At 42.8% G+C, this 24,134-nt stretch overlaps 1 protein-coding gene across 1 annotated transcript; it reads left to right on the plus strand.

Moving 5' to 3' along the window:
• Positions 1-204: 204 nt before the first annotated feature.
• Positions 205-23,626, plus strand: LOC143803673 (uncharacterized). Its single transcript, XM_077281451.1, has 7 exons — positions 205-378; positions 495-709; positions 1,111-1,305; positions 7,418-7,454; positions 7,496-7,547; positions 21,677-21,740; positions 23,469-23,626. The coding sequence occupies exons 2-7, from the start codon at positions 514-516 to the stop codon at positions 23,624-23,626; spliced, it is 702 nt and encodes a 233-aa protein (XP_077137566.1). The 5' UTR covers positions 205-378; positions 495-513.
• The last annotated feature ends 508 nt before the right edge of the window (positions 23,627-24,134 follow it).

The raw sequence follows: 24,134 nt of genomic DNA on the forward strand, positions 1-24,134 counted from the left end.
TATCGTCGCTTTTGCTGTCAAACACGGCGATACACGGCGACCTAGCAACCAAATAATGTGCAGACCTTCTAGCAGCGACCAGCAATTTCACAGCGGGATCCAGATCGCTGCTGCGTGTCAAATACAGCGATATCGCCATCCAGGTCGCTGCAACGTCACGGATTGCTGGCGATATCGCCTAGTGTGACGGTACCTTTACTGTGTAATGCTGAACAAAATAGCTTGTTTACTCTAGGCTCTTATCTTATGCTAATGAAGGGTGGTGTTTTTCTAAGGTCCTAGCAGGAGACAGTATTCTGGATAGTAACTTTACTTTCAGTTCAGCTGAAGAGACAAAGAGAACAGACGCAGACATACGAGCTCTGAAGACTCATACAGGTATGAATTGTTATGAAATAGTTTAGCTGTTTGTCAACTGATTCAGCCCACCTACTTTTGAAGGTGGCAGAACAGTTATTATTTCTTTTAGTTTTCATTTCATTTCTATTTTTCAGCAGGGAACTATATAGAATTATGGAATTTGTGAGGAATATGGAGAGAAGACGTTTGATAAAGCCTCAGGATATTCTGGCTACTTTGCAATCCATACCGGAGGATGAATCGGAATCCGAATTGCAGGAACATGTATTTGATTCTGACAGTGATGAAGATTTAATTCCTCAGAACATATCAAGTGAATCTGAAGACTCAGAAGGAACAAATCCAGAAGGTAAGTAGTTATGTGTATTTATTTGTTCTTCCACACACTGAGTTAGGGCCTGTGCACACTAGCAGAATTCTGGCTGAATAGCCATCTGGATATTCTTGCCGCAATACAGGCCGTACCTGCCCGCTCATGCCTGAAGCTCCGCTCCGAACCCCGGGCTGGAGCCGCTGTCAGGGACAGAGCAGCGCTTGCTTACGCGCGAGCACGGCTCCGTCCCAGACAGCGGCTCCAGCCCGGGGTTCGGAGCGGAGCTTCAGGTATGAAACTCCACTCTGTACCTGAGCGGGCAGGTACGGGCCGGATTGTGGTGAGAATATCCGGTCGGATATTCCGCCGCTAATCCAGCCAGTGTGCACGGACCCTTGCAAAACAAAAATTCTAAATATTCATCAACTTTTTTCCAGATATTCCAAGCACATCAACTGGGGATCGGGCTCATGCAGTTATGTTGCCTCGTGACCATCCTCCTGGTCGTGGACAGAAAAAATCAGCAAAACGTCCCAGAAATGAAAGAACAACAGATAACGATGGCGGCGAAGGTAATGCAACAACAAACACCAGAGAAGGCGAATCTGAAGGAATACTAGTTTCAACGGATGGTATTCAATGGAAACCTGTTGAAATTGGACAACACTTGCCTGGTAGGCGTGACAGCCAAAATATTCTTCGAGAAGCACCTGGCCCTACAGGATACGCCAGAAGAAATATCATTCGATAGTCCTTTGAGCGCATGGCGTTTATTTTTTGATTCATATATATTGACACATATAAAGAACTGTACGCTTGCAGAAGCATGCAGGAACAATAATTTACAGTTTACTCTATCTGATGAGGAGCTAGATGCATTCATTGCGATATTCTATGCTCGTGGAATATCTGGCACGAACCGTCACTCGATTAGCAGTATTTGGTGTAATGACTGGGGTTTACCGTTTTGCAAAGCGACAATGTCTAGGGACCGCTTTGTTGAAATTATGAGGTTTCTCAGATTTGATGAGAAATCTACTCGATCTTGAAAACATGCATGGTTTGAGGCCCTTGAGGAATGCAGTTTGACACCTCTGTTGTAGAGGAAAGACTGAACCTGTGTTGCTCCAGAGCAGGGTGCCACCCGCAACGTATGTACCGTGTTGCAGCGTTTTTGTTTTTCTTTGTTGTTTTTCTGTTTTAGCCAGAAAGGCTGAGTTTATTTTCCCCTCTTGTTGGTTTATGCTGCATAATAATAAACCAACCCAGGATTAAAGAGACAGTGTTCCTATTTTCTACCTCCGTATACCGCCAGGTGAGTTGAACTACCACAACTGTCATTATTCAAAATTACTTTCAAGCTGAATAACCCTTTAGGGTATGTGTCCATGTTCAGGATTGCATCAGGATTTGACGCAGGTAAAATCTGCACCTGAGGTCACCTGCGTTTTTCATGCGGATTTGTGTGTGTTTTTGTAAGCTCAATAAAGATATACATAAAAAAAGTTGTGATGTCATTTCTTGTCCAACCTCTTCATTTATATACTCCATTGAAGAATATACACACACAGATAGATAGATACGATAGATGGATACCATAGATAGATACGATACATATCTATCGTATCTGTCTATCTATCACATCTATCTATGGATCTATCTATCGTATTTATCTATGGTATCTATCTATCTATAAATATCTCTATATAGATATAACGATAGATATATTGATAATAAATAGATAATAGATAGATACGATAGATAATAGATAAACAGATGATTGATAGATACGATAGACAGATAGATAGATACGATAGACAGATAGATAGATACGATAGATGGGTGTATTTCTATGCAGCTGCACACTCCACTCCCGAGTGCCGGCGCCAGTGTAGGGTATTAAGATGTGAGACTCATCCGAGTTTCTCGCATGTGTGATCTCAGCCTTAAATAAAGACACACACACGAAATCTGCGTAAGGCCGGGGTCACACTACACCGTAATACGGACGGGTGCAATGCGATAAAAAAAAATCGCATTGCGCTCGTCCCAATGTTAATCTATGGGGCAGCTCCCATCATCCGATATTTTCTCGCCCGTATTCCAGATCCGAGTGAAATCGCAGCATGCTGCGATTGTCAGCGTATCTCGGCCGAGAATCGCCAATGCAAGTCTATGGGTGCGAGAAAAAAAATCGGATTACACACGGACCAGCAGTGTGACTTGCGAGAAATACGCAGCGGTGTTCTATAGAAAAGCCGGTAATTCAATTGCCGCACAAACCCGACAGGATATGAGACATAGTTTTCATACAGTAAACCATCTCATATCCCTTTTTTTGCATATTCCACACTACTGTTAGTAGTGTGTATGTGCAAAATTTTGTCCCTCTAGCTATTAATTTAAAGTGTTAAATCGCGGAAAAAATTGGCGTAGCTCCCGCGCAATTTTCTCTGCCAGAGTGGTAAAGCCCAGTGACTGAGGGCAGATATTAATCACCTAGAGAGGGTCCATGGTTATTGGCCCACCCTGGCTACAAACATCTGCCCCAAGCCACCCCAGAAGAGGCACATCTGGAAGATGCGCCTATTCTGGCACTTGGCCACTCTCTTCCCATTCCCGTGTAGCGGTGGGATATGGGGTAATGAAGGGTTAATGTCACCTTGCTATTGTAAGGTGACATTAAGCCAGATTAATAATGGAGAGGCGTCAGTTATGACACCTATCCATTATGAATCCAATTGTATGAAATGGTTAAAAAAACACACACACAATATTGCAAAGTATTTTAATGAAATAAAGACACAGCTTGTTGTAATATTTTACTATACTGGTAATCCACCTGAAGACCATCGTTCTGTAACAAAGGAAAAATAAAAAAACAACAATATACATACCTTCCGTAGATCTGTAACGTCCCACAATGTAAATCCATCTGAAAGGGTTAAAATATTTTACAGGCAGGAGCTCTGCTATAATGCAGCTGTGCTCGTGCCTGTAAATCCCCGGGAATGAAGGTAATGTAGGTCAATTACATGTAGTTACCTTCATTCGTGGTGATGCGCCCTCTGCTGCATGTCCTCATGAACTGGAGCCTTGGAAAAGTTCCCACGCTGGAGTTCATATGAGGACATCCAGCAGAGGGCGCATCACCACGAATGAAGGTAACTACAGGTCATTGACCTACATTACCTTCATTCCCGGGGGGTGCCTTTTCTGGGGTGGCTGGGGGCAGATGTTTGTAGCTAGGGGGAGCCAATAACCATGGACCCTCTCTAGGCTATTAATATCTGCCCTCAATCACTGGCTTTACCACTCTGGTGGAGAAAATTGCGCGGGAGCCCACGCCAATTTTTTCAGCGATTTAACCCTTTAAATTAATAGCTAGAGGGCCAAAAATTTTCACATACACACTACTAACATTAGTAGTGTGGAATATGCAAAAAAAAAAAAAAGGGATATGAGATGGTTTACTGTATGTAAACCATGTCTCATATCCTGTCGGGTTTGGGAAGGAGAAATGAAAAGCCGGCAATTGAATTACCGGCTTTTCACATATCTCGCGCTGAAGTAAATATAAATACAGTATGTATATATATGTGTCTCAATTACATATATATACTGTATCTATGTTTTAACGAACATTTGAACACATAAATCCATTAGATGTCGGTTTTGCAAGCCTGCGAGCAAATATCGCAGTACGGATGCCATACGGATGTCACACGGATGTCAAACGGATCATTTGATGCGAGAAAAATGCATCCTCGAACTGCACACGGATCGCTGTTTTGTAAACATTTGTGCGATTCTCGTCCGTGATAAACGGACCGTTTTTTTAAACCTTAAGCCGGGGTCACACTCGTGAGAAACTCACACAAGTCTCTCGCTTCAATACCCGGCACTGCCACCGGCACTCGGGAGCGGAGCATGTGGCTGCATATATTTCTATGCAGCTGAACGCTCCGATCTCGAGTGCCAGCGGCAGCGCCGGGTATTGACGCTGGCCTTAAACGCAATATGTTTAATGTAAAAAAAAAAAAAAATTTTGAAAAAAAAATGGCGTGGAGTTATTTAAGCACAGATTTTACACACATAAAATCTACAGAATTTTACTATATTACAAATGGTTAAGATTTACCTTAAATTTCATCCACATGATGTTTTTTTTTTGTGTGGGAGCCACATGTAAATTTTATTTTGCTGCGTTTTTTAAGTTTACCGCATTGTCAATTTCTGTTGCAGAAATGCTCCTTTTCGGTGCAGATTTTACCCATTCATTAATAGAGATATCTAAATCCACAGGTTAAAGCATTGACCTTGCATTGTTTTGTTGTGTGTGGTTTTTTTTGTTCAGTGCGTTTATGTAAAAAAAAAATTAAAAAAAAATAATAAAAAAAGAAGCATAAAAATGCACTGTAAGTATGGAAATGTGCACAGATTCTTGGTGCAAAAACCATGTAGATTTCAGTGTAGACTAAAACAAGCACCAATTATGAGATGTGTGAACCTACCCTTAGGCTAGAATAGCCTAAAACCCTTTCAATATATAAAACTAATGATAGTAATCATTATTCATAAATTAATGAGAAATACAAACGGAAGGTGCAAATTAGTTAATTAATATGGGCCTGGACTTCCTGAAGTCGTCCAGAGCTTGTTTCCACCAATCCATTTAGATAGCATTCTTCCTGTACTAAGCACCTAATTATAAAGCGTAATGTGTAATATTTATATATAGTGTCAAGATTGTTCTATTTATCGACCTTGATCATGGCTGTGTTCCCTGACCAAGAGCTTCTTCTTGTCCTTGCTTCTTATTTGTGGATGTGCTGTACTATAATGAAACGGGACAATCTGCCACATCATCTGCCTATAATAAATGTGGATCCAGGGCTGTCAAAAGGTGATAACTGCTCCAAGATAGGAAGGTCATGTGCTAATCGTAGTTGTCACTTCCCATCTTCCCATTCCCGGAGCACGGACAAAGACAAGTATAAGTTTAGTACCCTGCCTCAATACCTTGTAGTATTGAATTTCAGGATCTCTTGATCAGACGCTCCTTATCAACTCGTTACCTGCATTAAAGACAGCTGTCTTACATAGTCACCTTTATGAAATACCGCTGTCCACAGACTCAATTAATCAGTCAGTCAGACTCTAACCTCAACAACATGGGCAAGACCAAAGAGATTTATAAGGATGTCAGGGACAAGATCTGCACAAAGCTGGAATGGGCTACAAAACCATATGCAAGGCACTGGGTGTCAAGGAGACAACTGTTGGTGCAATAGTAAGAAAATGGAAGAAATACAAAATGACTGTCAATCGACATCGATCTGGGGCACCATGCAAAATCTCACCTCATGGGGTGTCCTTGATAATGAGGAAGGTGAGAGATCAGCCTAAAACTACATTGGAGGAACTTGTTAATGATCTCAAGGCATCTGGAACCACATTCACCAAGAAAACCATTGGTAACACATTAAGCCGTAAAGGTTTAAAATCCTGCAGTGCCCGCAAGGTCCCCCTGCTCAAGAAGGCACATGTGCAGGCCCATCTGAAGCTTGCCAATGAACACCTGGATGATTCTGTGATTGGGAGAAAGTACTGTGGTCAGATGAGACCAAAAATGAGCTCTTTGGCATTAACTCAACTTGCCGTGTTTGGAGGACGAGAAATGCTGCCTATGACCCAAAAAACACCGTCCCCACTGCCAGGCATGGAGGTGGAAACATTATGTTTTCGGGGTGTTTCTCTGCTAAGGGCACAAGACTAATTCACCGCATCAATGGGAGAATGGAGCCATGTAGCATAAAATACTGAATGATAACCTCCTTCCCTCCGCCAGGACATTAGAAATGGATCGTCGCTGAGTCTTACAGCAAGACAATTATCCAAAACATACAGCCAAGACAACAAAGGAGTGGCTCAAAAAGAAGCACATTAAGGTCATGGAGTGGCCTACCCAGTCTTCAGCCCTTAATCCCATATTTAACTTATGGAGGGAGTTGAAGCTCCGAGTTGCCAAGTGACAGCCTCAAAATCTTAATGATTTAGAGATGATCTACAAAGAGGAGTGGACCAAAATTCCTCCTGACATGTGCGCAAATCTCATCATCAATTACAAAAAACGTCTGACTGCTGTGCTTGCCAACAAGTATTAAGTCTTGTTTGCTAGAGGGATCAAATACTTATTTCTCACTGCAAAATGCTAATAAATTTATATAATTTATACAATGTGATTTTCTGTGTTTAATTTTTGATATTCTATCTCAATGTTAAAATTATCCTACCCTTAAAATTATAGACTGTTCAGGTCTGTCAGTGCGCAAAACTTACAAAATCAGCAAAGTATTAAATACTTATTTCCCCCATTGTATATGTGAAGCGGGCAATGGCAAAGCGAAAAACGTTGCTCTACCATCTCCACAGTTTGTAGATTTAAGAAAATGTGCACTTCTGCAAAGTCTGGTGCAGGAAGGGTTGGTATGCCATGGGGGGGGGTCAGACAGTCTGCCTCCAGCGAGAAAGTAACAATGTGGGAGGAAGCAGACTTTGAAAAATTCCATCGTCATTAGCGCCAACACCAACCATCAGAGCTCATGTTCAAAGGACCGGAACCACCCAAGGCACAGAAAAGAGAAAACGCTGGATTTTTTTCCAACAGCTGATTTAGTTTTTTTTTTTAGTTACAATATTTAAGTTTTTTGTACATTTACTTTTATGTTTTTGGTTTCTCAGAGGTCGGTTGTGTTGTGGAACTGGTGTATATTTCATGGTACAATATTTGCGGCTGGGATGCTCTTTGTTATGGTTCAGGCAGAAGAAAAAGAACGCCTTGGCGCCTGAGCTCCCCAAGTGGCTGCTACAGGTACCAACATATGCCTGACCAGCAATGCTTCCGCACGTCTGTTTCAGGGACAGGTTTGCTCGAAAATGACCAGGGAAGACCACGTCATCAGCACCAACCGTGGAGGTGGGATCGACCTCCATATCCTAATACCTGGGGAGCCTGGAAAAAGAAGACAAAGTGAGTGGATATTTCTAGGTTCTCTCACGTTTTTTTCTCTCCTTCCAAATTGGCCTGGGTTCTGTGAGTCATTTGCTAAGGACTGGGTTAGGCCCCTTTCACACATCAGTTTTTTGCCATCAGTCACAATCTGTCGAATTTTGAAAAAACAGATCTGGCGAATAATGCTGCCAGATCCGTTTTTTTTTCTCATAGACTTGTATTAGTGATGGATTGCCTCATGTTTCATCAATTTTTTGCCGGATCCATCGAAAATTGTTTATCTGGGAGCTGGAGAAAACGGACATAGTAACGTTTTTGTGTCCATCGCCGTCCATCGTTTGCAAATTACGGATTCTGTTTTTTTTTTAACTGAGAATGCTCCGATTTTTTTAGGATCCAATTAGCTGGATCAGCTAGTCGGATCCAGCGAAAAAACTGATCCGTCGCATTAGTTTTTCACAATCTGCGACGGAGCCATTTTTTCAAAATTCGATGGATTGTGACGGATGGCAAAAAACTGATGTTTGAAAGCAGCCTTAGCCGAACTAAATAGGACGCTGTGTAAACCAGGGATTCAAATGTTTCCAGTGTCGACTAGCCTGTTGCTACTGTACATGGGGCCGGTAGCTCCACTCACAAGGGACGTGAACTCTCTACTATCTGGTCACCCAGCCTAAGTATCTACAGTTACCTGTTGTACACGGGAGAAGAACAGAGGGGTTTGGACTGTTTATGCATGTTCATTTCTGCTGCAGACACGCTAGTCTACGCAACAGAAATTTGCACAATAGAATGTATTGGATGCAGTAAATCTGCAATCTTCAGTGAACACATGCAGATTTACCTGTGTGATTAGAACACAGTGAAAATACGCTGCATTTAAAGTGCTGCTACTTCCTCATCATGGGAACATAGCCTAAAATTTTTTGCAGTATTCCCCCACCTTTCAAATAATGACTAGAAAAATACATAAGTAAAAACTCATGTACTTTATGCAGTATTTATTTTTCTCTGCTTTTTGGTGTATAGGAATCTGCTGCAAATACTCGATATGCACATATACAATAAGGCCATGTTACCATGGTGAGTATTTAGTGAGCTTTTTGTTTTGTAAATTTTCTTCACCCATCGGCTAAATTTAGGTTCCTTTCATTTTTCTTTTCATTGCGTTTAAAAAACGTAAACATGCTTTTTTGACGCTGCAGTTTGTCATTTTTTTGTTATGTCGTAGGTAAGCTACCGTATATACCCGTGTGGAAGCCAAGTTTTTCAGCATATTTGTGCTGAAAAGGCCCCCTCGGCTTATACACGAGCCATTGTCCCAGAAAGATGGTGGGGAATGGGGAGCAGCGGGACACAGAGGCAGTAGCCAGCGCCTACGGCTGTAACTGTGCCCGCTGCTAAAGAGAAATGCAGTTGCAGCTTCCGGCTTCCAGGACACATCCCACTTACCTTCCCTGTTCGCCTTCGCTGTATCTCGTTTGTTCCGGCACCAGCAGCTCTTCCGGCAGGGCAATCACATGGCCCTGCTCATTAAGGTAATGAATATTCACACCTCTCCAGTCCCATAGGCATGGAGTGAATATTCATTACCTTAACCCCTTCCCGACCTTTGACGCCACGTAGGCGTCATGAAAGTCGGTGCCAATCCGACCCATGACGCCTATGTGGCGTCATGGAATGATCGCGTCCCTGCAGATCGGGTGAAAGGGTTAACTCCTATTTTACCCGATCTGCAGGGAGAGGGGGAGTTGTACTTCAGCCCAGGGGGGTGGCTTTGCCCCCACATGGCTACGATCGCTCTGATTGGCTGTTGAAAGTGCAACAGCCAATCAGAGCAATTTGCAATATTTCACCTATGAAAATGGTGAAATATTGCAATCCAGCCATGGCCGATGCTGCAATAGCATCTGCCATGGCTGGAAATCATGTTCTGCCCCCCCCCCCACCGCCCCCGATCTCCTCCCCAGTCCTCCGTTCTGTCCGGTACCCCCCTCCGTCCCCCTGTCCGCTCCCCCGTGCTCCTGTCCGCTCCCCCGGTCCTCCGATCCCCCCCCCTGTGCTCCGATCCACCCCCCCGCCACCCCCTCATACTTACCGAGCCTCCCGAAGTCGGTCCGTCTTCTCCCTGGGCGCCGCCATCTTCCACAATGGCCGGCGCATGCGCAGTGCGCCCGCCGAATCTGCCGGCCGGCAAAGTACATTTTGATCGCTGTGGTAGGTTCTATCACAGCGATTAAAATAAAAAAATTATAAATAAACCCCCCCTTTATCACCCCCATAGGTAGGGACAATAATAAAATAAAGAAAATATATATATATTTTTTTCCACTAGGGTTAGGGTTAGAACTAGGGATAGAACTAGAACTAGGGTTAGGGTTAGGGTTATGGCATGTGCACACAGTGCGGATTTGACCGCGGATCCGCAGCGGATTGGCTGCGGATCCGCAGCGGATTGGCCACGGATCCGCAGCGGATTGGCCGCGGATCCGCAGCGGATTGGCCGCGGATCCGCAGCGGATTGGCCGCTGCGAATTCGTAGCAGTTTTCCATCAGGTTTACAGTACCATGTACACCTATGGAAAACCAAATCCGCTGTGCCCATGGTGCGGAAAATTCCATGCAGAAACGCTGCGTTGTATTTTCCACAGCATGTCAATTCTTTGTGCGGATTCCGCAGCGTTTTACACCTGTTCCTCAATAGGTATCCGCAGGTGAAATCCGCACAAAAAAAACACTGGAAATCCGCTGTAAATCCGCAGGTAAAAGGCAGTGCCTTTTACCTGCAGATTTTTAAAAAATCGTGCGGAAAAATCTCACACGAATCCGCAACGTGGGCACATAGCCTTAGGGTTAGGGTTGGAATTAGAGTTAGGGTTGGAATTAGGGCTAGAGTTGGAAATAGGGTTAAGATTAGGCTTGTGGTTAGGGTAACGGATAGGGTTAGGGGTGTGTTGGGGTTACAGTTGTGGTTAGGGTTGGGATTAGGGTTAGGGTTGGGATTAGGGTTAGGATTAGGGTTGGAATTAGGGTTACGGGTGTGTTGGGGTTAGGGTTGTGGTTAGGGGTGTGTTGGGGTTAGGGTTGTGATTAGGGTTATGGCTACAGTTGGGATTAGGATTAGGGGTGTGTTGGGGTTAGTGTTGAAGTTAGAATTGAGGGGTTTCCACTGTTTAGGCACATCAGGGTTCTCCAAACGCAACATGGCGCCACCATTGATTCCAGCCAATCTTGCGTTCAAAAAGTCAAATGGTGCTCCCTCCCTTCTAAGCCCCAACGTGCGCCCAAACAGTGGTGTACCCCCCCCCATTTGAGGTACCAGCGTACTCAGGACAAACTGGGCAAAAACTGTTGGGGTCCAATTTCTCCTGTCACCCTTGCAAAAATAAAAAATTACTTGCTAAAACATAATTTTTGAGGAAAGAACAATTATTTTTTATTTTCACGGCTCTGCGTTATTAACTTCTGTGAAGCACTTGGGGGTTGAAAGTGCTCACCACACATCTAGATAAGTTCCTTCGGGGGTCTAGTTTCCAAAATGGGGTCACTTGTGGGGTGTTTCTACTATTTAGGCACATCAGGGGCTCTGCAAATGCAACATGATGCCCGCAGACCATTCCATCAAAGTCTGCATTTCAAATGTCACTACTTCCCTTCCGAGCCCTGACATGCGCCCAAACAGTGGTTTACCCCCACATATAGGGTACCAGCACACTCACAACAAACTGGGCAACAAATATTGGGGCCCAATTTCTCCTGTTACCCTTGTGAAAATAAAAAATTGCTTGCTAAAACATCTTTTTTGAGGAAAGAAAAATGATTTTTTATTTTCACGGCTCTGCGTTGTAAACTTCTGTGAAGCACTTGGGGGTTGAACGTGCTCATCACACATCTAGATAAGTTCCTTGGGGGGTCTAGTTTCCAAAATGGGGTCACTTGTGGGGTGTTTCTACTGTCTGGGCACATCAGGGGCTCTGCAAATGCAATGTGACGCCCGCAGAGTCTGCATTTCAAATGTCACTACTTCCCTTCCGAGCCCTGACGTGTGCCCAAACAGTGGTTTACCCCCACATATGGGGTATCAGCGTACTCAGGAGAAACTGGACAACAACTTTTGGGGTCCAATTTTTCCTGTTACCCTTGGGAAAATAAAAAATTGTGGGCTAAAAAATCATTTTTGAGAAAAGAAAAAATATTTTTTATTTTCATGGCTCTGCGTTATAAACTTCTGCGAAGCACTTGGGGGTTCAAAGTGCTCACCACACATCTAGATTAGTTCCTTGGGAGGTCTAGTTTCCAAAATGGGGTCACTTGTGCGGGAGCTCCAATGTTTAGGCACACAGGGGCTCTCCAAACGCGACATGGTGTCCGCTAATGATTGGAGCTAATTTTCCATTCAAAAAGCCAAATGGCGTGCCTTCCCTTCCGAGCCCTGCGGTGTGCCCAAACAGTGGCTTACCCCCACATATGGGGTATCATCGTACTCAGGACAAACTGGACAACAACATTTGGGGTCCAATTTCTCCTATTACCCTTGGGAAAATAAAAAATTCTGGGCTAAAAATCATTTTTGAGGAAAGAAAAATTATTTTTTATTTTGACGGCTCTGCGTTATAAACTTCTGTGAAGCACCTGGGGGATATAAGTGCTCACTATGCATCTAGATAAGTTCCTTGGGGGGTCTAGTTTCCAAAATGGGGTCACTTGTAGGGGAGCTCCAATGTTTAGGCACACAGGGGCTCTCCAAACGCGACATGGTGTCCGCTAACGATTGGAGCTAATTTTCCATTCAAAAAGTCAAATGGCACGCCTCCCCTTCCGAGCCTTGTCGTGCACCCAAACAGTGGTTTACCCCCACATATGAGGTATCGGCGTACTCAGGAGAAATTGCCCAACAAATTTTAGGATCCATTTTATCCTGTTGCCCATGTGAAAATGAAAGAATTGAGGCTAAAAGAAATTGTGTGAAACAAAGTACTTTTTAATTTTTGTGGATCAATTTGTGAAGCACCTGAGGGTTTAAAGTGCTCACTATGCCTCTAGATAAGTTCCTTGGGGGGTCTAGTTTCCAAAATGGGGTCACTTGTGGAGGCGCTCCAATTTTTAGGCACACAGGGGCTTTCCAAACGCGACATGGTGTCCGCTAACGATGGAGATAATTTTTCATTCAAAAAGTCAAATGGCGCTCCTTCCCTTCCGAGCCTTACCATGTGCCCAAACAGTGGTTTACCCCCACATGTGAGGTATTGGTGTACTCAGGAGAAATTGCCCAACAAAATTTAGGTTCCATTTTATCCTGTTGCCCATGTGAAAATGAAAAAATTGAGGCTAAAATAATTTTTTTGTGAAAAAAAAGTACTTTTTCATTTTTACGGATCAATTTGTGAAGCACCTTGGGGTTTAAAGTGCTCACTATGCTTCTAGATAAGTTCCTTGGGGGGTCTAGTTTCCAAAATGGGGTCACTTGTGGGGGAGCTCCAATGTTTAGGCACACGGGGGCTCTCCAAACGCGACATGGTGTCCGCTAAAGATTGGAGCCAATTTTTCATTGAAAAAGTCAAATGGCGCTCCTTCCCTTCCGAGCCCTGCCGTGCGCCCAAACAGTGGTTTACCCCCACATATGAGGTATCAGCGTACTCAGGATAAATTGGACAACAACGTTCGTGGTCCAGTTTCTCCTTTTACCCTTGGGAAAATAAAAAAATTTTCACTAAAAGATAATTTTTGTGACTAAAAAGTTAAATGTTCATTTTTTACTTCCATGTTGCTTCTGCTGCTGTGAAACACCTGAAGGGTTAATAAACTTCTTGAATGTGGTTTTGAGCACCTTGAGGGGTGCAGTTTTTAGAATGGTGTCACTTTTGGGTATTTTCAGCCATATAGAACCCTCAAACTGACTTCAAATGTGAGGTGGTCCCTAAAAAAAATGGTTTTGTAAATTTTGTTGTAAAAATGAGAAATCACTGGTCAAATTTTAACCCTTATAACTTCCTAGCAAAAAAAAAATTTGTTTCCAAAATTGTGCTGATGTAAAGTAGACATGTGGGAAATGTTATTTATTAACTATTTTGTGTCACATAACTCTCTGGTTTAACAGAATAAAAATTCAAAATGTGAAAATTGCGAAATTTTCAAAATTTTTGCCAAATTTCCGTTTTTTTTCACAAATAAACTCAGAAATTATCGACCTAAATTTACCACTAACATGAAGCCCAATATGTCACGAAAAAACAATCTCAGAATCGCTAGGATCCGTTGAAGCGTTCCTGAGTTATTACCTCATAAAGGGACACTGGTCAGAATTGCAAAAAACGGCAAGGTCATTAAGGCCAAAATAGGCTGGGTCATGAAGGGGTTAATGAGCGGGGCCACGTGATCACTTGGCAGGAAGAGCTGCTGGGGCTGCAACAAGATGCAGCGAGGGCGCGCAGGCAGGTAAGTAGGATGTGTTTTTTTTTAATAGGAACCATGCATGAACGGATATGGGATAAGGAGCCATGTATACAAGGATAGGGAACCATGCATACCAGGATAGGGATGAGGGGACAACGCAGTCCCTGTTTTTTGTGGCAAAATTAGGTGCCTCGACTTATACTCGGGTCGACTTATACTCGAGTATATACAGTACTTAATTTTTTATACTTCTTGTGATTTGGCGTTGAAAAAAGTTTATTGGTATAGTCATGTGCAGATAACAAGTGTTTTTAGTACTTTTCCGCAGCTGAAATGCTCTAAAAATGCATATGCATTTTTACCTGAAGATGGGGTAAAAAAATGTTTTTTTCCATGGGGTAAAGCAGCACATAAATCTCAGCATACCTGCAAGAGGAACTTATGTGTTGCGGATTTAAAAAACGCACTGCAGGTCGGTTTATGTGTAGGACAACGAAACAGTAAAGTGTCGAAGTCGTATGGCCTCCAGCTTTGAACAAAACCCTGCGGAACTATTCTCAAGGAGAAGGGATGCAGAGGGAACAGAATTAAGCAGTGCCCCAGCTCAAGGGACAGAGCAAAAAAACAGGAGGAGATTTGGTGCCAAGTGAGGTGACAGACGCTCTTGCTGCAGCTTCAGCAGCCGAGATAGTAGGCCGCAACCACGGGTACCTGCCAGGCCTGGACCAAGATGACAATCGTCATGCACTGAAGACCAGAGCTACACCGGTTTAGGTCCAGATTGCACTCGTCGACAGTCAAGCACCAACCTAGCCAACGTCAGTCAACAGTTGAGGACCAGCCCCTATACAGACATAGGAGATGCTCGTCGGCGGTCAAGCAGCAAAGAGGCCTTGGGAATACCTGGTCAGAGACTCCAGCCTGGGCCAGTGATCAAAGGAGAAGGGCGAGATGGGCCATTACTTCCAGCACTGACTTATGTTACCGGACGTGGGCAGGGGGAGGGCTGTGGACCAGATGGGGTCTGGCTGACTCTAGAGCAGGGGTGTCAAACTGCATTCCTCGAGGGCCGCAAACAGGTCATGTTTTCAGGATTTCCTTGTATTGCATAGGTGATAATTTAACCACCTTCACAGATAATGATTCCTGCTCCTTGTGCAATGCTAAGGAAATCTTGAAAACACGCATGGTTTGAGGCCCTCGAGAAATGCAGTTTGACACCCCTGCACTAGAGCGACTCAGAGAGCATTGACTGACTTTTTAAGAAAAATGTGCAGCTAGTGAGATGGAGCAGCCACAGAAACTTCTATAGACTGTTCCTGCCAAATACTGGGCTTGCCCACCCCACCCCCTACTAGAAATAGGTTGGACTGTAGACTCGGAGGTGAGTTCACAGTTTCTTTTTGCATACTAATCCATATAATTGCTTGTCAAATACTCTGTAAATATTGTCCATTTGTGATTTTGTCATTTTCAGTATCTCTGTTTCTATTTCATATTGTTAATCCAAAAAGTAAAATTGTTGTTTCTGCCTGGTGCCTCCGCTGTTGCATTTATACGTAGGGTTAATAAAAGAAAACAAAGAAGTCATGAGATTTCTATAAATCCGATCCACTTTGCTGGAACTGTAAGACGCTGTTTTTGTGCAGCAAAAATATGTAGTGTCAAAAACTCATTGTGGGAACTTAATATAAGGCATGTCCATTTTTTTTAATACGAATCACGGATCAAAATCGCCTATTCAAGTCTATGGGTCCTTCAAAAACTGAGACAAAAACTGATACCATCCATGTGCTGTCTGTTTTTTACTGACTTTTTTGGGGACCAGAAAAATGCTCAAAAGAAAAAACGCCCACAGCCATGAATGCCCACAAGAATATTCCCCACAGGAATATTCCCCACATTGACAAAATAGCAACAGTTATCACCCCCCGTAATATGTTATATCACTCAGGAGTCTGTGTACAGGGTGACCCCAGCTGTACCGATATAACATTATTATCAACTTTACTTGTGGGCAATTTTCAGGGAACTGACTTTTCTTATGGGAGAAACCGGAGAAAACGCCATCAGTTTTTTTTTTTTTATAAAAGAAAAAAATTATTAAATGCTGATGATAAAAACTGAATCACTGATAAAAATCTGATCCAAAAACACTTATAAGGACAGTCAGGTTTTTCACATGTGCAATAAAGAAGTAAACAAAAAAAAGAGGTCCGAATGAGGTTTAAAACTAAAGGTACCTTCACACTAAACGATATCGCTAGCGATTCCGTGACGTTGCAGCGTCCTGGCTAGCGATATCGTTTAGTTTGACACGCAGCAGCGATCAGGATCCTGCTGTGATGTCGCTGGTCGCTGAATAAAGTTCAGAACTTTATTTGGTCGTCCGATCGCCGTGTATCGTTGTGTTTGACAGCAAAAGCAACGATACCAGCGATGTTTTACACTGGTAACCAGGGTAAACATCGGGTTACTAAGCGCAGGGCCGCGCTTAGTAACCCGATGTTTACCCTGGTTACCAGTGTAAAATGTAAAAAAAACAAACAGTACATACTCACCTTCACGTCCCCTGCCATCCGCTTCCTGCACTCAGTGCACTGACTGAGCGCCGTAAAGTGAAAGTAAAAGTACAGCACAGCGGTGATGTCACCACTCTGCTGTTAGGGCCGGCGCTCAGTCAGTCCAGGAAGCGGACGATGGGGGACGTGAATGTGAGTATGTACTGTTTGTTTTTTTTACATTTTACGCTGGTAACCAGGGTAAACATCAGGTTACTAAGCGCGGCCCTGCGCTTAGCAACCCGATGTTTACCCTGGTTACCCGGGGACCTCGGCATCGTTGGTCGCTGGAGAGCGGTCTGTGTGACAGCTCTCCAGCGACCAAACAGCAAAGCTGCAGCGATCGGCATCGTTGTCGCTATCGCTGCAGCGTCGCTTAATGTCAAGGTACCTTAAGGTGCAAATAATCTGCAAAGGTAAGACACACAGGGTGTAAATTTGCCAAACGTATGAATATAGATAACACTGATCAACGCAATTTTTCTGGCAAAAGGTTTTAAAACATATTTTAAGTCAATTTTGGCTGCTGATTACGAATATGAACTCCGTTTTTGGCTATCACATCAGGATTTTGAGATATTTTCATTTTTTATATTTTTTATGAAAATTACTCCTATCTAATGTTTTATGATTAAAACACATGATTTTCGATACTACATTGTATATTTTTAATCAAGGAATAACAGAGATTACAAAGTCTATGTACAGCCAATCAAATATACTTACAGAATGAAACTACAAAATATAAAAACACATATATATGGCACACAGATGAATGACAAATGACAGTTATTTGAACTTTCTTTTCTTGGCTGATCTGTGATGTACAGCTTCTGGGTTGTCTCTCATCAAGCTCCAGCAATAGTCAGCCATCATATGTGAGTCCCACCGGCCTTGATACCGTTCTTCCATTGCTTTAATGTCCTGATGAAAACGCTCCCTTTGTTCCTCGCTCACATCCCCAAGGTTCTCTGGAAAAAAGTCCAAATGGCTGTGTAAATAGTGAATCTTGATACTCATTCTACATCCAAGATTTCGCAGACTCATTAGTAGCTCTTCCACAATCTCTTCATAGTTGTCGGCTTTCTTATTCCCTAGAAAATTCTGTACCACATTACAAAATGCATTCCAAGCTCTTTCTTCTGTCTCATTCATTGATGTGATAAAATTTGGGTCTCTCATAAGTGTTCTTATTTGAGGTCCATCAAATATTCCAGCCTTTTTCTTCCCTTCACTAAGACCAGGAAAAGTTGAACATATATAGTTAAAGCATTCTCCACTGTGATTGAGAGCTTTGACAAACTGCGTCATCAATCCAAGCTTTATGTGTAAGGGAGGAAAGACAATGTCCTTCCTATCCACTAGAGGATCATGGATGACATTCTTATCGCTAGATGCCAAACTCTGTCGCTGAGGCCATTCAGTTTTCACCCAATGCTCTGCTGTAGCTCTACTGTCCCAGTAGCACAGAAAACAAGGGTGTTATCATAACAAATGGGAATTATGCATGTTCAAAGAAAACAAAGATATTCTCACATTTTTTGGGAGACTAAATGAAAACTAAATTTACCTTAGTGAACCGTATAAACCGACACTTTTCATACACTACTTATATTTATCATGGAATTCATGAAAATGGGCTATATACCTATAGCGCAAAAATGTGATGTGATGTGACAGAGAAATTATAAGATCAGATTTGAATTCAGCACCCTCAAATTAGTCTAAAACTGTTCTTAAAGTCCATGCCAGAAAATGTTTTTTTTTTTTTTGTAGACCAGTGTAATATTCTGGGTAGGTTTATTGCAGGTCAGGTGGTTATATAACATGTATTATATTTAAGGTTCAGCTCTGAGGGCCAAGCTTATTCTGGAGGATTTGGCAGGTGTACGTAGTGTAGACTACAAACTATCACAATTGGTGTGTAATGGAAATACTGCACTAAGCTAACACAGATGAGAGGCTACATCAGCTAGGACAGCTAATGCAGGGCTAATATCAGGGGATAAGATAGCAGCAGGGAAATAACAGGATAAAAGCAACCGAGCAGCATCTACAATGTAAATGATACGGAGGCTCACTAGATTTGCATCAACACGGGAACATTTCTCTCCCACACCTGATCTTAAAGCATTTTATTATCAACATTATAAATTGTTAAACTGCTTGTAAAATTCGTTCTAAAGGGCTTGTTCACTTCTCCGCCAATCCATTAAGAATCCCTGTTTGCACCCCGGTACAATAATAACACTTAGGCCGGAGTCACACTACCGTAGAATACGGACAAGTGCTATGCGATTAAAAAAAAAAAAAATAAAAAAAAAATAAAAATTCGCATAGCACTCAGACCAGTATACATCTATGGGGAAGCTCACGTCACCGTATTTTTTCTTGGCTGTTTTCATTGTGTGAGTGAAATTGCAGGATGCTGCGATGGCCCAGTGTCGGTGACAGAGTCTTGGCTCACTCTTACCCAAATAAGTCTATGGGTGCAACTGAGACAACGCACATCACTCAGATATCACCCGAGGGATGTGCGATATACGCTGACCCCGGCAATGGAGGAGATGGAGAAATTCATTTCATCTAGCCAGCCCCCTTCACACTCCGTGCTGGACACAGAATGCACGTTCTGGTGCTGAAATAAAGCTGAATGTATAGCTACATCACATATACCTAGTTGGCCTTGGAGAACTACTTTGCTGCATCGCATGCATGGAAAGCCCTTACCCTATAGATCATCATGACTTTCACAGCAAGCATAAAGCAATATTTTACGGTATCATTAATCCTAACAATTCTGTACAATCTTATCTTCACTGTAACCAGCTTATATAAATACTAGGCTTACAGACAGGAAGACTTGATTGTTGCAGGAGGTTGGGAACACATCCAGCGCTTGTGTTCTTTATCAGTACGGTTTTGCCCTTTACAAAATTATTAGTCAGATGTAAATCAGCTTTTCGGAACTGTACAGAAATGGCCGTGTTAATAGACGGCTTGGAATAAATCCAGAATCTATTTTTGTCAAGATAAAGATTATTATGAAACCTCTGAAGGACATTGATGCCATAAGGATGAAGATGTTCTGAAATAAGAGGAGTTGCTGCATAGCACTGTCAAAGGCAAATTGTCCATTTACTTCGGGCCTTATCCATCTGATAATACTGCTAAGAAGCTATATAAAATACAAAACCTTAGGCCGGTTTTGAACATCCATTATTTTTGCGGGTTGATCATGAATGCATTACAATGAATGTTCCTTTTCAAGTGTCCTTTTTTCTTGCAGATTGATTGTCCACAAACCCCCCTCCCGCCCCCCATCAAAATTGAGACATGTCCTGTTTTGATCCGTGATGTGGATCAAGCTCATCAATTGCCCTATGGAAAGAAAAGGGAAAAAAAAGGCAGATAGAACATGGATATCATCATGTTTAATAAGTGGGAGAAGCAAAGATTTTTTTGTTTGCTTTTACAAGTGAAAAACAGGAGCAAGGATTCTAAAATATCACAAATGGATAAAAAAAAAAAATGGGTTCAGCACACTGAAAAAATACATGAGAAAAAAATGCTTAACTCAAACTTCAGTGTTTTTTCTTATTACTAGTGATGATCAAATACTAAAATGCTCGAGTGCTCGGTACTCGAATTGAGCATTTCGGACGCTCAGGTGCTCAACTCAAGTACAGAGTATAATGGAAGTCAATGGGAAACTTGAGAATTTTTCCGGCGGACCCCGACAGGAGGGCTGGGTAGGCAGGAACATCACTGAAATGATGGAAACAGCACTCAAATGGAATGGGAACAGCATGGGAAGACGGCTGGAGGCATCTCTAACTCCCAGGTCGCTGCTGGAAACAAAGCTGTAAGAGTATTGCGCCACTTTTACGAACTGACAATAAAACGTACAAAACCAAAGATAAAATGTTTTTTTAGGGAAAAAATGTTAGGAAACAATCTTTCGTGTATAATGCCTTGTATTTAAGGCAAAATTAAAAAGAGAAAAAAATAGCCTCCTCCACCCCTTAGTAGCTGTGAAACGTGGAGTGGGGACCCGAACATGGTGCACAAGCACCGGCTTTCAAGCAAGTTGCTGATGGGGACTGGAGATTTCCTTTGACTAACACCATTATCTCCCTTGCTTGTTGTGAGGCTTTTGGACCTTGTGCCGCCTTGTCCACATATGCTACTGTCATTCTGTTATCTGACAGTATTTTTACATGTGGTGACCCCTTATCCTGGGCAGAACGTCTAAAGGTACCTTCACACGAAACGACTTTGAAACGATATCGCTAGCGATCCGTGACGTTGCAGCGTCCTCGCTAGCGATATCGTTTCGTTTGACACACAGCAGCGATCAGGATCCTGCTGTGATGTCGCTGGTCGCTGAATAAAGTTCAGAACTTTATTTGGTCATCCGATCGCTGTGTATCGTTGTGTTTGAAAGCAAAAGCAACGATACCAGCCATGTTTTACACTGGTAACCAGGGTAAACATCGGGTTACTAAGTGCAGGGCCGCGCTTAGTAACCCGATGTTTACCCTGGTTACCAGCGTAAAAGTAAAAAAAACAAACAGTACATGCTCACCTGCGCGTCCCCCAGCGTCTGCTTCCTGACACTTACTGAGCTCCGGCCCGAAAGTGAAAGTGAAAGCACAGCGGTGACGTCACCGCTCTGCTGTTAGGGCCGGAGCTCAGTCAGTGTCAGGAAGCAGACGCTGGGGGACGCGCAGGTGAGTATGTAGTGTTTGTTTTTTTTACTTTTACGCTGGTAACCAGGGTAAACATCGGGTTACTAAGCGCGGCCCTGCGCTTAGCAACACGATGTTTACCCTGGTTACCCGGGGACCTCGGCATCGTTGGTCGCTGGAGAGCGGTCTGTGTGACAGCTCTCCAGCGATCAAACAGCGACGCTGCAGCGATCGGCATCGTTGTCGCTATCGCTGCAGCGTCGCTTCGTGTGAAGGTACCTTAACAGAACTATCCTGATGGCTGTTAGCTCTGTAATATTTGATGATGTCTCTATATCTGAAGGCCATCGACCTTGGAGAATTCTGCATTGAGTGTGAGCCCCCAACCAAAAGAGCTTGCATCTGTGGTGAGAATGGTGGAGGTTCAGGATTTCCAATCAGACCCCCTGGGAGAAGTTTTTCCTGGAGAGCCACCACTTTAGATTACAGAGCGCTTTTTGAAATAGTAATTTTTCTGTCCAGGTTTCCCTTGATTTTTTCCATCTCTTCCAGGATTAACCCACTGAAGATTCCGGAAGTAAATTTGTGCCTAAGTTAACGTTCCTAGTATTAACATGCCCTTCCTCAGGGAGATAACTGGGTTGCTAATTATTTTGGATACAGATCTGAGTACTTTCCTTATTTTCCTTCCCGGGAGAAAGGATGTTTGTCTCTTGGAGTCTAACAATATCCAAAGGAATGTTTGCTCTTGTTCTGGCGTTGCTTTTAACTTTTTTTTTTTAAATTTATCAGCCATCTTAAGGAATCTAGAACCTATTTGACTTGGTCTACTGCCCTTCTGTAATGTTTTTGCTACAATTAAAAAATCATCCAGATATGGGATGAGCAGGATGCCTTTTTCCCCTGATGTGAGCTAACATTTCTGCCATCACTTTTGTGAATACCCGTGGGGCCATTGAGAGGCAGAAGGGGAGGGCCTGGATGAAACATTTACTGCCACTCATTTTTTGTGGCTTTGGAATATTGGCACATGGCAATACGCATCCTTGAGGTCCAGAATTTCCATAGCCACAGAAAAAGAAGTTTTACCACCGACCCCATTGGCTCCATTTTGAAGTGTTTTGTTTTTAAAGATTGATTTATACTTTTCAGATTTATACAGTAACAATGCAGTGACATGACAAGAATCTGCATAACTAATCATATTCTAAATAGTTACAAGTCAAATTTATGTACGAAATACCCAAGATGATGGTCTATAAAATGATGGTATTCTCCAAGCAGTAATGGATAATGAGATATGGAGCCTGAAAGTCAAGATTTCAAAACATTGTTACCCTTTTGCTCTTTACTGGAATTGTCCTGAAAGATTGATCCCGTTTTCTCTCTAGGATAAGAGGGTTTTTTTTAATTCCCTTCCTCTGTATTAACACTCCCTTTTTTATAAGATGATTTCTCATTCGATCTTCACTTATGGTGTCTAAGATACTGTGACTCGAAGATATCTTTTCCCAGGCAGGAAGAAATTCTTTTAGGTCTTCCACTTACTTGGATCCTGGAGTCATTGCCTCCTGGATCTTTTGAGAATCCCTGACGAAAAAAACCCCAAAACCATCCTCTGAAAAGTTCTTCCCTCTATTCAGAGCACGGTTGTGCAGCGAGTCTGACCACATGACCAGATACATCTGCCAAGAAATCTGCTGCCTTCAGAATAGTTGAAAGCCTTCTAGTAGTTCATCTCTTGGACACATGTTCCTAATCTGAGTCAAATTGGTTGAACCACATTCTACAAGACCTTGCTGTGCATGTGGCCACTGGGCTTGAAGGCTCTACTGGGCTTGAAGGCTGCAGCCCCCTATTCTCAAGCTTTTTTCTTTCCTGTCCTACAAGTGTTGTGGTACACTTTAGAAACTGCAGCGTCTATTTTTCTACATTGTCCAAACACTTCTGCATCAAAAGGATATTTCCTTTTAAGTTCCAGTGGGATAAACAATTTTTTAATGTCTTTTTCCACTCTCTTTTCATGAGAGTTTATGTTTTGTGGACGGGGAAGCATTTGGGCTTCTGAACTTCTAATCCACAAAACATTACGCCCTGCATAGACTTTGGTTCTTTCACGTGTTCTATTCTCAAAGATGCCCTGACTGCCTTCACCAGCTTTTCTGTGTCTTCGGTGGAAAGCATGGCTAACGGCCGCAATCATCATCAGAGGAGAATGAGGAGAACTCATTGTAACAGAACCCTCGTAGTTCACATTCTTCTACCTCATCTTCTGAGCCAGAGTTTAATGTGACGTCTTTTTTTTCTTTCTGATGAGTTGCTGGGGCCTTCTTAGCTTCAGAACCCCTTTAAATTATTTTTTAAAAAGTCAGTCTTGATTATGGACCTCATTCTATCCATCAAGGAGCTTCTTCAGCTAGGGTTTTCTCAATACATGACTGACAACTTTTTTTGTATCCAGACAATAGTTTACACGTTCTTTATACTTTATGACTTGCGCTTTCCTAGGTCTGTCCTATAATACATTTAAGTAACTACAGGTATTATGTGTGACATACCAGGGTTTTCTGGACTCCCCCAACTTGAAGCAGGAAACTACCAAACCTGGGAGTGCTGTGTCCTCAGTAGGCTCTCCAGGCTGGTTACTATCATCCATCCTGGAATGTTCCTCTGGCTAGAATGATCCTGATGTGAAGAATTGTTTTTATACTGACTCAGGAGGAGCTCATGTTTGTGCTGGCTCAACCCCTCCCAGAAAATGAAGCCAGAGACACCCAGCATTGATCTCTGCTTTTCCTGTT

This window comes from Ranitomeya variabilis, chromosome 2, assembly GCF_051348905.1.
Source record: "Ranitomeya variabilis isolate aRanVar5 chromosome 2, aRanVar5.hap1, whole genome shotgun sequence".
In the NCBI taxonomy this organism is placed as follows: Eukaryota; Metazoa; Chordata; class Amphibia; order Anura; family Dendrobatidae; genus Ranitomeya; species Ranitomeya variabilis.